General features: G+C 38.9%; 1 protein-coding gene across 9 annotated transcripts in view; it reads right to left on the bottom strand.

Annotated features, from left to right (window-relative positions):
• The window catches only part of pbx3b (pre-B-cell leukemia homeobox 3b), a 97,524-nt gene that overhangs the window by 58,786 nt on the left and 23,961 nt on the right, over positions 1–14,777 (bottom strand). For 5 of the 9 annotated variants that reach the window (XM_077600922.1, XM_077600926.1, XM_077600924.1 and 2 more), the window contains exons 1-2: positions 11,997–13,338; positions 11,352–11,425 (exon numbers count right to left, since the gene is read on the bottom strand). In XM_077600922.1, the coding sequence (XP_077457048.1) occupies positions 11,352–11,425; positions 11,997–12,244 (322 nt within the window). In that variant the 5' untranslated portion in view covers positions 12,245–13,338. Of the gene's footprint in view, positions 1–11,351; positions 11,432–11,996; positions 13,339–14,777 lie in introns of those variants that run through there. The other 4 variants (XM_077600921.1, XM_077600925.1, XM_077600923.1 and 1 more) reach the window with 2 other exon arrangements.

Here is a 14,777-nt window from a genome sequence, read left to right as displayed (position 1 = left end):
ATAGCTGACAGCCTGTGCTGCCAATGTGACACACTTTGTTTGGCTTTCCCACGTTTGTCTTTATGGCAGAGCACGCCACGCACAAACATAGATTCACACTTGCAAACAATAAATGCATGTTTGTTCTCTCTTCGCACATGAAAATCATAAGTCTGCTCAGATGGATTTTTTTTTTAAGTTGAGTTAAAGACAATACTGGGGAGGTTTTCAGCTTTTGCATGAGGAATTGCAGCATTAGAATGGACATTTTTAACGTGTAGAAAGTCTAAAATATCATTTATTGTTGTAGTATGTGGTCGTAAGACAGCATTTGGGTGGACTGTTAATGCTTTGTTTCACTAAATTGAGTCTTTTATTTTTCTTAAAATCTCTATAATAAGGATTTAAATCTATTCCTGTGATTGTATACGTATAAATTAATTCAACATATGAGGAAAGATCACCTGTTTTGAAGCCTCCAAAGGCCAAATCAGAAAAATTCTTAAACTCTGATCCATAATGGTCCCTTGAAACTAAAAGTTTCAAATTTGTCATATATTTGGATAATAGTTACGTAATATATCTGTTTTATCAGGAAAACAATTCATATTGCTCAAAATGCAAGTAGTTTAAAAGGTCATATAGGGTTAAAAACAGTATACTAATGGAAATTTGGAACATATAGTAGTAAAAACTGCCTTGAAACAAATATTTTGTGAGGAAATACATCTTTTGCCAAAGTCTCGTTATTGCTAGCTATAGAACAAGCATTTTACAAATATAAATTGTGTTTTAGAATCTGTTAAACGCTTATCAAATGCTCTACACCACAGGTGTCAAAGTGGCGGCCCGGGGGCCAAATCTGGCCCACCGCATCATTTTGTGTGGCCCGGGAAGGTAAATCATGAGTGCCAACTTTCTGTTTTAGGATCAAATTAAAGTGAAGAGTATAGATGTGTATTACATTTCCTGATTTTTCCCCTTTTAAATCAATCATTGTAATTTTTTAATCAATTTTTCTATGTTTTTAGTTCAAAAATCATTTTGTAAAATCAAAAAATATAAAAAAAAATATATAAAATAAACATGGTTTTAGATCTATAAAATACGGAATATTCAGGGTTTTTAATCCAGTTCTTTAATCCATTTATTAAAAAAAAATCTAAATATTATATCTAAAATGGTCCGGCCCACGTGAAATCAAGTTGCCGTGAACCAACCCGAGTCTGACACTCTTGCTCTACTCCTACAAGTTAAGACTCAAATTCCATTCAAATATTTACCCTGACAAAACTTTTCAAAGTACCCGCGTTTGTGTCGACTTGGTATTAAGCTCAGCCCCAGACGCCGACGGGTCGGGAATAAGTACTCGCTTCTCCTTATTAAAGAAAAAGTCTCGAGGGGGGATGGAAAAGAAAGGAAAGAAAGCCAACCAAGACTGCGCATGCAAGGGCCTGCCTGAGGGCAGTGCGAACCCTCCTATCGCTTCCCTCATCAAGCATGGATTCTAATCAGGGCTGGGGAGATATAAGATGCTCAGTCATTAAATAAATTAACTCTGCCACTCCATGCTCTCCTTCAGCGCCCGGGAGAGGCTCGCCGTGATCTGCATACTTACGCCTCTCACGCTTCACCTTCACGCCGCAGCCTAGCGGTTTTACGCCGTTTAACAACTAACGTAGAATATTTAGACGAGTGTAAGTAACCACGCCCCCTGTCCCTCCACGAGCGATTCCGTTGGCTAGCAAAGCTTTTACTTAATTGCATTAAAAGTATCCTCAGAAAGCACGTGACCGCCACGGAGATTTTTCCATCAGGCAAATGCACCCAACGACCAAGACGAGAGCTCGCCGTCACGGGCGGTCAAAGCTGACAAGCGCTTTGGCGTAGCACCTGCATTACAAACGGATCAATAAAAAGGGGAGACTCCTTCACTTTTGAACTCGTATCCCATCGCCGACATCATCTTCCCCGACGGCAGCGTGTAAAAAGTGCACGGTTAATTCCCATCCATCATTTGGACAGAGGGAACGCTTATTTCAAGAAGACGGTGTGAGGCGTTCAGGCGCACCCAGTCAGCAGAATGTCAGTTGACAAAAGTTGCCATTTGAATTTCAAACCGCATTTTGCGGAGATAAACGTGGCGGGAAAAGCCCTTACGCTGCAATTTATATCATTTTAATTTAACATTACTCAGGGAGGAACTACCTGGGAGAGAAGAAGTGCGTATTAGAGGAAGTAAGAAATGAACTGAGGGGTCTGGGGATTCTCTCTCGGAGACGGAATTAAATATTCATGTGTCTCCGCCTAGGACAGAGGCGATACAGATCATTATCATGGCAACCGTGGCATTTTGTTCGCACCTTTGGTTATTTGGAGGCATTTACTCGACTATTTTAAATTAGCAGAAGTGAATTTTGCCACCGAAAAAAGCTTCGGAGATTTTTTTCCCTTTTTTTTGTTTACGTGAGCGGGTATCGTGATACATTTTCCTTAACATCCCACTAAATAATGCATGAATAGTGTTTGCACCTTGGTTATTTGGCGGCATTTACTCGACTATTTTAAATATGAAGTGAATTTTGCCACTGAAAGTTTACCGAAAAAAGTGTCGGAGATTTTTGCTTACAACGTGAGCGGGTATCGTGATACATTTTCCTTAATTTCCCACTGAATAATGCATGAATAGTGCCATTTTGTTCGCACTTTGGTTATTTGGCGGCATTTACTCGACTATTTTAAATTAGCCGGAGTGAATTTTGCCACCGAAAGTTTACCGAAAAAAGTGTCGGAGATTTTTGCTTACAACGTGAGCGGGTATCGTGATACATTTTCCTTAATTTCCCACTGAATAATGCATAAATAGTGCCATTTGGTTTGCACCTTGGTTATTGGCGGCATTTACTCGACAATTTTAAATTAGGACTGAATTTTGCCACCGAAAGTTTACCGAAAAAAGCATCTGAGATTTTTTCCCTTGTTTTGTTTACAATGTGAGCGATTATCGTGATACATTTTCGTTATATTTCCACTGAATAATGCAAGATTAGTGCAATTTTGTCCGCACCTTGGTTATTTGGCGGCATTTACTCGACTATTTTAAATTAGGAGTGAATTTTGCCACCAAAAGTTTACCGAAAAAATGCATCGGAGATTTTTTCCCATGTTTTGTTTACAACGTGAGCGGGTATCGTAATACCTTTTCCTTAATTTTCCACTGAATAATGCATGAATAGTGCCATTTTGTTCGCACCTTGGTTATTTGGCGGCATTTACTCGACAATTTTAAATTAGGAGTGAATTTTGCCACCGAAAGTTTACCGAAAAAAGCCTCAGAGATTTTTTCCCTTGTTTTGTTTACAACGTGAGCGGGTATCGTGAAACATTTCCCTTAATTTCCCACTGAATAATGCATGAACCTTAATGACAGAATGCAGACATGTGCATTATGTGGATATCTACGAAGGGCTATGATTTGGTGCTGATCCAAATTAGGATTGTTTAGTCTTGGCACGGCTCTCGCGGCAGCGGGTGCCAATTCCGCCATGTTATCACGTTAAATCATCGCGGGTTACGTTATGAAAAATACTATCAGTGTGACGCTCAGGATATTTAAAACGCTCTCAGTCGTAATTATTAGCACGAGCCACCTCAATGTTCCTTTGCAATATTTGGTGGCAGAGTTGGCGTTCCCTTCTTTTGTGTTGTTTTCCCGAGCCTATCAAGAGACGAACAGCATTCCCCCACTCGCTGTCATTAATCATAGCTTTCTGGGAGCGAGCGCATATTAATTTCTGTCATCCCAAACATCATTTGGTATTGTTAAGCCACGGCTTAGCGCTGGTTCACCAGCAGACGCCGGTTTGCCGCCGCGGGTTGAGCGAAGGCAGGGCCCGTGTGGCGGCGTTTCAGAGCAAGAAGCCTTTATCCCCGGGGCTCTGACACCAATTAAGCCATTTCGCCGAGAGACGAAAACAGGGCCCCGCTTTTTCAGTGTAACATGAGCCAGCACCTAGCCTGCTGGCCCGCTGCCATCTTTCCATTACTTCAGACACAAAAATGCACTTCAAGGTCTTAGAACAATATTTAAAAAAAAAATGGTATGCTCAGCCAATGGTCATACCTTACTGACAGCTGGCTAAATTACAAAGGCAGGAGAGTCAGTGTTGATGCAGCGCGCCGTGGTTGAGGTCATAGCAGTCTCCCAGTACAATGCTTAATTAAAAGGTATTATACTTGTGTATTTTATTCCAGAGACAACATCAAAACAATTTAATAGTGTTGTGCCTCAACTCATATGGAAAAATGCGCCGTGTGCATTTGCTTTTTCCCTACAGTTGCCAATTGGAAGGCAGCAGAGTGGATCTTAACTCAAGGCTAACACAGAATAATGCAAGGTTGGTAATGAATTAAATATTAGAAATCTTAACACGGCAGCCAATAAGAATTATTTGCCTTATTAAAGCGGCAGAAGACGCTGATTAAAATTTCATTGCGTTGTCGTCTTTTTTTTTTATGTGCCTCCCTTCAATACGGATCATTTTAAATGTAGGGGAAAGCGCAAGTGTAGAAATGAGATCTTCATTTTCAACGGCATATATTTGCGTCTTTTGTTTTGGACTAAAGAGATTGGTTTTAAAATGTGGAATACAGGTGGTTTTATTGCTATTGTGCAGTGGTTTATCGAAGATAAACCTTTAAAAATGTGGATTTTTTTTAAGTAAGCAACAGTTTTTCTTTGCCTGTCGTGACGGCCTTAGACGTCCGATCCATTTTGACTGGGAGAACTGGCAAAACATTGCCAGGCTTCCCAGTTAAAATGGTTTTGTGTCTATGACTGTCAATGGTTGTGAATAGGTTAAGACAAGGGTGTCAGACTCGGGTTGGTTCTCGGGCCGCTTTAACGTCAACTTGATTTCACGTGGGCCGGACCATTTTAGATATAATATTTCGATTTTTTTTATAAATGGATTAAAAGAACTGGATTAAAAGCCCTGAATATTCAGTTTTTTATAGATCTAAAACAATGTTTATTTTTGCCTTTTTTATATATTTTTAGATTTTACAAAATGATTTTTGAACTAAAAACAGAAAAAATGGATTAAAAAAATACAATTATTGATTTAAAAGGGGGAAAAAAATCTGGAAATTTAATATACATCCATACTCTTCATTTTAATTTGATCCTAAAACAGAAAATCGGCACTCATGATTTACTTTCCCGGGCCACACAAAATGATGCGGCAGGCCAGATTTGGCCCCCGGGCCACCACTTTGACTCATGTGGGTTAAGAGCTACAAGCCACACAATATATACATATTTACAATATATATATTTAATTTTAGCTCAATTGATGGAATTGGACTCTTAATTTGTGTTTATATAAAACAAAATTTTAAAATTTTACACCGATTTTGACCCCCCAGAATGCTAATGTTACCAGCTACATCTAGTTTTAAAACCGAGATGAGCGACAAAATATCGTCCTACTTTAGCTTCTTGTGCGGGCCTTTTTGAAAAATATTTTCCTAATTGGCTCGCATAGTTTGGACACCCCAGTTCTCAACTCACGCTATTGTGAACAAACCAACACAAGAGAAGCACTTATAAAAAGAAAAAAAAAGAAAAACCACTGACGATGCATGTTATGTGAGCGACAGCAAAGGACAGGCAGCCTTGCTTTCTTTCCAGCATCCCCGCACTCACAAATGATCGGTCATTTAGTTGTCCGCATGTAATGTACACAGAGTAAATGAACATCACGGTGTCTATTGTCCCAAGAGGAAACACTAGAGCTAATGAAATAGGGACCTATAAATAGCAGAGTCATTACTGAGAGAGGACTTGCGTTGCAAGCCAGTTCTCACTCAGGACCTCTTTGTACTATGCAGTACCAATAAGTGGCTGCGTGTTATCACATGTGCTTCATGGTAGATCGCCCGGCGAGGAATGTGGACGTAAACACGTTGACGCGGGAGCGTACAGTGTCAACTTATAACAATAAAGATAATTATATACATATGCCACTGTTTTTTTTTCAGATAACTATAGCCTAGAAAAACAATATAACAGACTCTGTGATCAGAGAGAAAAATAAACGTATATAAGTTGAACATGAGTATTAGCCAAACTATATAAAAAGTGTGACTTAGAGTCCAAATTATACTTTTTAACAAAACAAATGGCTGAGTGTTAAGACCTAATGTAAGTACATCTGTGTATGTATGTATATATATATATATATATATATATATATATATATATATATTAATATATATATATATATATATATATATATATATATATATATATATATTAATATATATATATATATATATATATATATATATATATATATATATATATATATATATATATATATATGTATGTATATATGGATACATATATATATACACATACATATACGCATACATATATATATATATATAATATTTATATATACACATACACACATACGCATACGCATACATATATATATATAAATATATATATACATACATACACATAGAGGTACATGTATACGTACAGTAGGTCTTAATTATACTTATATTTCAGCAACATGCTTATTTATTTATATATTAATTCATGTATTTATTCATTAACTTACTTATGACCTATCTATTTATGTCTGAAATGCCTTTCCTATATCTGCATTCTCACCCTCTTGCTACTGTGACAATGAAATTTCCCGAATACGGGATGAATAAAGTTATAAAGTTATCCAATCCAATACGTTAGATATATTTTGCACAAGAATTGATTAATTTATCCTAATCCATCGGTAGTTGATAAATGATTAAAAAAAAATACGGATGTGAAGCACTATGGGGTGAAAAAAGTCAGTCTTCTTTTGTTTTATTTCCTGTTTACATTTTTTCGATTTGAGTCTGAGTGCGCAAGGAGGGCAAATTCTGCTGCAGCCACACGCTGTAAACTCATTTCAATCAATCCTTCCCTTTTGCATCCCAAGCAGCCTCTGCTGGCTGCCACTGCCTGAAGATAACTATTTCAACCACCTCTGTCATGCCTAATTAACAGCTCAGACGTACAATTCGGAATTTTTGCAATTAACCTACTAAAATATTGTTGGAGGATGCTAATTGTTATGCCACTTGCCATAAAGCCTCATTTGCATAACGTATGTGCAAAAACAATCACGAGCTGTTGATCGCACGTGCGGGAGCCGGAGAAAGAAACGCTTCCGGCGACAGAAGGAGGAGGGCGAGAAAGAAATGAGAGAGAGAGCGAGACGTCGACGTGTAGAAGATGGGCGCCGATGGAGAAGACGCCGCTTTACAAAGACATCCGTAGGCACGCAACTAAAAAAGCATTTAGCCTTCCAAATGAAACGGATACGCATTCTTTGCTTTCTTTTGTTTTTCTGTTTTGTGGTTTTTTTTGGGCCCTTTCTCTCTCTTTGTTTGGCTCGCCTTCATCTTTCCTTCACTGATTGGGAATCGGAGGGTGTTGGGGGGCAGTGGAGATAATAGCGGCATCTTCCCGTGTCCCCACCGTGCTTTAGAGGAGGAAGCGCACGCAGCCTGGCTATTGAAGGCAGTCGGGAACCCAGCTGTGCGTGAGCCATTGGGCACAACGCTATCTAGTCACTGCAGACATATCACTGGGGCTCCCTGAGACAAAAAAAAGCAGCCAAAGTCAATTGTCTTTGCTGCTGAATAGCATGGCTGTTCTCTCCCGTGAGCGCGCTGGAGCCTCTTCAACGCCGGTCAAATCACAAAGGAAAAACACGCTTAACATAAAAGCCCGTTATATCATAAATATTTAGCCACGGGGCCTGGAGAAAGGGAAAATGATCAGCTATGGTTGTAAAAGGGGATGGTTGTAAAAGGATCAGCTAATGGTAGGGTTTTGCCAAAAACTTGGGCAGGATGAACAGAGATTTGTGTGGGTTTTGAGTTTTTCCATGAAAAATATGTTTTTGGAAAAAAAAATCCATGAAAAATATGTTTTTGGAAACATGTTTTTCCATGAAAAATATGTTTTTGGAAACATGTTTTTCCATGAAAAATATGTTTTTGGAAACATGGTTTTCCATGAAAAATATGTTTTGGGAAACATTTTTACACGAAAAATATGTTTTTGGAAAAATTCAGTTGGAAAAAAATATCATTTCAGATCAACCATTTTATGTATCGTTTCCAAAAACATATTTTTCATAGAAAAATATGTTTTTGGAAACGATACGTAAAATGATTGATCTAAAATGATAATTTTTTCCAACTGAATTTTTTTTTCAAACTAAAGCAAACCATGTGATTTCTCAAATTACTCACAATCCTGACCAGAACCTTTTTAGTGGTAAAGTCTGATTAAAAAATAGCTCAAATTTGAATAAAAAAAGCAATTTCTCATGTCTGTTGTTAAATGCAAAACCTCAACCTTAAAAAGTAAATCTCAATTCTATACTGTGTGGCCCAACAGCAAAAACATACCAAAAATAAACAGTTTAATAACCAGTTTGAGCAAAAAAAAGCCCAAACTTTCATCGATCATAACAATAAACCCTCCGAAACGAGCTGCCTCGTTACCGTTGTCAAGTTACATTAAAAGCAATGTCCCCAATAGATTTCAGAAATGCTTAGTGCCTTGCTCCTAACTCTATTTACTCCAGGTAATGCTTTTAGTCTGCCTTGCTTGCGGTTAATTACAATCTCATCCCGGCTTGTATTTAGTTAACGCCCTCTCTCCTGCTCAGCATCACCTTAAAAAAAATCTCCTAATTCCCCGTCATTTCTCCCGCAATCCCTGATTTGGAACCCGGCGAGTCAAAGGTCGGCAAAAACAACGCAACGTCAATACGTAGCCAAAGCAGCTGAGAGAGCTGTGGGGAGACGACTAAGCCTCTCAGTGGCGCTCCGTGATTTAGCCTGTAATAGTTCTCTGTAATCTCTTTCTATTGATTAAACCTCACTTGAAGAGAGGAGTCCTGCAACAGAACCTCTCTCTTCCTGGTCCGAAATACCATATGGAGGTAATCTTTCACCTTTGTTATTCTTTGCCTCTCCCGCTGCGAGACACTCTTCCAAGCATGAAAGCAAGGCAGGTTCAAATAAACCTCACCGCACAGGAATATAACTGCAAAACTCATCGGGATGGCGGGCAATTTTCTATGAATGCATTCACTGTAGGATGACAGCTGGCGGCTTGAATATGCTCGCAATTGATAGTCAATTATTTCAGTTTAGGGGACAGCAAAACACTCTTTGCATGTTTTTTTTCTTTTAAACTAATAATCCCGACATTTACCGTGAGGCAAACCTAAGTAAAATTCAATGTACACCCCCCTTGCTATAACAACTGAATTTAGTGACAGTCAAAAATGACTTCATGCTTCCACTTAATCCCATTTCTTGCATAATGCTTGATTAGCATATCAAAGTGAATGAATACTCAGGCATTTTGAAATGCACAAATATGCTGGCGTGTTCCAAAAAAAAAAGTTACAAAGTCCTGAAAATCTCTTGCTTTTGCTTAACATCCCTTGACTTAAATGATACTTTTGCACTACAATCTACATAAAAGTGCAGTACATACAATAGCTGTCATTATATTTGTAGTGAACACGCATATGCTACATTTCTTTTATTTCCAATGGCTTAAAGATCATTTGCATCGCCCTTATCCTCTTCCCCGTCTGAGCAGGCATGAAAAGAGCCGAGGAATCCCTCTGAGCGATGCTACACGGGCCAGTGAAAAGTGCCTTGCGCACTGCAATAACAAGGTGACCAACAAGGCCACTACACCAGCTGAGCTCTGTCACTGACTCCAAACCACAGGTTACCTCAACAAAATCCACTTTCTCTCTCTCTCTATCTCTCTAGCACATTTACAGTAAGCCTTCATACATGCTTTTTTCCCCTACAACTCATTTTTGCCCCTTTTTTATTTAGGCTTCCTAAAACTGCCTGACAAAATCAACCCCATCATGATATCTGTCCATCCTATAGGTCATCTAATATTGCCAAATCACTAAATGTAACGTGTAACTATGGCATTATTGGATAAACACTACTTTTATATGTTTCCAAAAAAATTACAGTAAGCCTTCATACATGCTTTTTTACCCTACAACTCATTTTTGCCCCTTTTTTTATTTAGGCTTCCTAAAACTGCCTGACAAAAATCAATCCCATTATCATATCTGTCCATCCTATAGGTCATCTAATATTGCCAAATCACTAAATGTAACATGTAACTATGGAATTATTGGATAAACACTACTTTTATGTTTCCAAAAATCCATGTAATTTCCAAAAGTCTATTCATTAATAAAAACAGGCACGTTATCTGAGCGACATTTTTTTCTCTCCCCTCTTTCTGTCTCTTGCTTTGTCTTAACAAGCGACAAAAAATTGAGCACCTCGGCTCCGTCTGCCTTTGTGACCGGCACCTGAGTAAGGGGGGGAGTTCATAAACTTTTATGGTCTCCCCCGAGCCAATTTCCTCATAAACTGCACAAAGGTCACAAATCTGACAAGTTATCGTGGTGCTAAAATTACGCCAAATCCACACTGTTGTTTCTCTCTAATTCCCATTTGTTGACTTGTTGTTTTGTTTTTGGAAATAGCTTTTGGAATCTACTTGTGTGACCTGCATTGCAACCATTTTTCCAAAGGCAATTATAATAAAATGGTGTTATTAAAAAGGCTCATTATAGTCATTTCAAAGTATTTAGTTTTACAGTGCGCATGCTGGAAATTTACAGTGGGTTTTTTTTCAAGACATTTGCATACATGTGGAAGAGATACACTTTAAAATGGTGTTTTGCACGTTTGCACTGGGAATAATTTTAGTCTCAGGTGTTCAATTCCATTAACACACTTTAAGTGTTTCTGTCATGTATACACATGATGTGTATAAAAAGCAAAATGGATTTTTAAGAACAAAATTAGCCAAAATTAATGTCATAATATCACTGAATTTAAAAAAAGCTATTTTATTTTTAGAAAGCTGTCCACATGCAGGCAAAAACATTCTGTTTAGTCTACTCTGCAGAATATTAATATAAAAAATATATATATAATATAATGGACATGCTGTGTCGTTCGTGTGTGGAGGATTAAACGTATAGCATAATTTATGGCTTGTTTTGATTTTTTTTACATTTATATATAAGCAGTTTGAGTCTGGTTAGATCAAAGATTATAAATATGTTCAACTCATTTGCATGCATATAATTCCACTCTAAGGAATTGATCAAAATGGGCAACCTGGATGGCAGACTGACATATCTTTCACTGATAAGCAAAAAAAAAGTATGATTGTTCTGCGGCTCAACTATTAAATATATCATTACTTTCTTCACTAGAGTTGAAAAAAAAATTCTTACCTGTCTTTTCTTTGATTTCACAGAGAACGCTGAAGAGTGCTGGTTTCATTCTGTGGCAGTTCAGTCCATGTTTCCTGTTTCAGTATAAGACAAGATAAAATATTGATATAAGTTCACTGATAAGTCGGTTATGCACAAATACCATCACATGCTTTGTCAATAAAATTGGGACAAAACAGTGATTGATTATAGGTCAAATATAATACAAAATGGCCACTTGGAATGAACAATATTGGTCCAAACTTAACAAATTTCATCATTGACACTCATTGGACTATTTGACTGTATTTTGTCACCCTGTTGAGGTATTGCAGTTATTTTTTTTACTACTGTTTGGCAACTAAAACGTTTGCATGGATGAACTTTTTGGAACAATACAAGCCATCTTAGTGTTGACATACAATCATTTCAATTAATAACTGTTGTCTCCACTGTGACATCCTTCTCATGTGCTCAAGCTTTATGAGGCGCTAAATGCACCTGATCATTGTCGTTGTCATTAAATGCACCCCAGCCTGCTTTTAAACCCGGTAGGGGGGTGATGGAGTTACATTTTAATAAGAATGGTTCGCCTTTCTAACGGTGGGGGTGTTTGATTACAAGTTCCAATATCATCATCATCATTAAAATAAATAAAAAACCAACTTTGCTTGCGCCTCGTCCAGACTTTGATCGGTTATGGTCATGATTTGATGAAGAATATCGCCAATATCTTGTTTGCGTCCGTCCCCGTCTGTGACATCGTGTCCATGGGGAGGCGGAAGAGCCATGCCCCCTTGTACCGAGTGGCCGGCCAGACTGACGCCGCCGATCGACTGCATGATCCGGGCTTGATCGTCCATCGGAGCCGCTAAAGAGTCTGTGCACTGAGCCACGCAAATTGAAAAACTCATATACGAAATGGGCTAGAACATGTGCAGGTGACAAAAAGGGTGCAAGGCAACGTGGCCCCAAAAACACAAACGTTTTGTTAAGAAAACAAAACTATAATAATTAAAAAAAGGAATATAGCGAGCGGCGGTGGAATTGTGTCCAAGTTGACGCTCGTCTCTTTACGCGCGGTCCAAAGTGGCACAAAACGGGGAAGAATATTGCCTTAATGGGAGGACTTAAAGCAAAACTTCTATTGTCAAAATCGCCAAAGCTTGTCCATCTTTATCCTCCGCGATGTTTCTTCTCTGTAGGATTTGGACACAATTGCTCCTTTTTGGTGATCTCTCATTTATTGACGCTCTTCGTGGGATTCCCGGTGCATCTTCTTACAAAAAAAATGTCCACAAAAATCCTTATCGGGGGTGCAAAAATATCCAAGGCAGCAAATAATTCTCAGTTTTTAAAAAAAATATAGAAAATCTTACTGCCGGTATGAAGTCCAGGTATTAAAAAAAACGCGTCCTACTCTTTTCAAATGAAAAATACATAAAAGTTACACGCTGCTCAGATGGAGAGACAAAAAATAAAACAAATGAATAAGGATGCAACGCCGTATTCTAAAAGCGATGCACCAAAAAAAGGCAAATTTAAAAAAAATAGGTTGCCTTACTAAAATTTATGAGCTGCAGCCTATGTGCCTGTGTGTGTTTTATGTTGTTTGATAGTGAGCGATTGACAGTGTGCCAATGCCACTCACTCAGTGCAGACGTGTCAGAACAGGCAACACGAGGGGGGAGAGCAAGAAAAAAAAAATACACTCACAAAATACAAAATGAAATGCACGCCCCGCCCCAAAAGAGGAGGGGTCTGCTTTCCTGTCACGCAAAAAAAAAAAAAAAAAAAAGCCCAAAATGTTACGAGCGACTAGTTAGGCGTCTGATTATAGTGATGAAAACACGCACGGTCTTTGCGGGAAGGCGTCCTCATACAGCGGCTATGTGCATCGCACTCCCCCGGCAGTAATCGAGATTTACTCCTGCAAACCAGGCAGGCAAATACATAACGAGACTTTTATGCAGTTTGATGTAGAGCGGCGCGCTCTCCTGCTAAGGCTTTTTTGGCTCCCCACACGGCAGACATGTTTATATGATTGCAAATTGAAGAAGGCTCCACCAATCCACGTCTGGATGGAGGGAGAGTGACGAGGAGCGCGTCCTATTGCTTGGCAGATGCATGATGGCCAAAGCCCACCCACTCAATCCCTCCATCTTCGACGCTGCCCTTGCAGCCGAGGGAGGAAAGAAAAAGGAATGGCAACTTGTGATTGGTCGTTGCTAAGAGCGACATCCATTGCACAAAAGCAGGCGGCGCTGCTCGGTGCTGCTCTGCAGTTGCTATGGTAGCAGACACGTTGTTGGGCTGCAGGATGCGAGGAGGGAAATGTATTGGGATGGACGCTCGTTGGGGGCTTTTTATTTTGGGGTGGGGGGATAAACGTTTAGGAAATAGGTTGGGGGGGAAGAGTGGGATTTTTTCGTGGCGTTTTATGGAAGTGTTGGAAGGAAATAGGAAAACGTGAATCTGTTTTTTTAAGATAAAACTTCTGTATTTTATGAATTTATCATTGGAAGGAGTTTCAATGTGAGTTTGTTAGAATTTTAAAGGGGAAGTAACTATTTTTACTCGTTTTACAAAGATTTAGCTTCATAAATAACTTGCTTGGGAGTCACGTTGGGGTCATTTAAGATGCAAGAAGTTCACGTTTGGAATGAGTAAATGAGATTAATAACTAATTAAGAGTGGTTGCACGACTGTCGCATAGTTCTGGGCTCGAGGGTTCGATTTCCGGCCTTCCTATGTGGAGAATGTTGTTTCCCTGCCTGTGTGGGTTTTCTCCGGGGAGTATGGCTTACTTCTAATCCCCATTACATGCGTGATAGGCTAGTTGACCACTCCATATAGTCCTGGGATCGTGGGTTCAATTCCCGGGCTTCCTATGTGGAGCATGTTGTTTCCCTGCCTGTGTGGGTTTTCTTCGGGCAGTATGGTTTACATCCAATCCCCATTACATGTGTGATAGGCTAGTTGTCCCTAGGTAAGAGTGTGAGCATGAATTCGACATCATTGGCTGTGATAGACTCCAGCACCCCCGCAACCCTTGTGATGAATGGAGAAAAACATGATTAACATTAAAGTGACTAGAAACTGAAATAAACACTGGTTAAAGCCCCACTAAAAAGTTGTTTTTTTCCATAAAATGGAACTAATAGCCTCTATTGACGTCAAAAGATGTCCAATTCATTTAAACTGGGAGAGTTGGCTTCCAATTTGACAGGGAGTTCTGCTGGTGATCATTTGTTGCCAGCCCCTCCCAGTAAAAATGGAGTTGACATCAATGACAGCCAATGAATAAAATGAGTTTTTTTAACACGCCACATTCGTGTCACTGATAATATATTACTAAACTGTCGTGGGTTTAGTTCCCACTCTGTCACATCTGTCACTCTCTATCTGTGTACTGTAAATAATGTTATGCCTTTTGTCCCATGTTAT

This window comes from Stigmatopora argus, chromosome 5 (assembly GCF_051989625.1).
Source record: "Stigmatopora argus isolate UIUO_Sarg chromosome 5, RoL_Sarg_1.0, whole genome shotgun sequence".
In the NCBI taxonomy this organism is placed as follows: Eukaryota; Metazoa; Chordata; class Actinopteri; order Syngnathiformes; family Syngnathidae; genus Stigmatopora; species Stigmatopora argus.
Note: the sequence above shows the minus strand (reverse complement) of the source record. Positions and strands in the feature narration are given on the sequence as shown.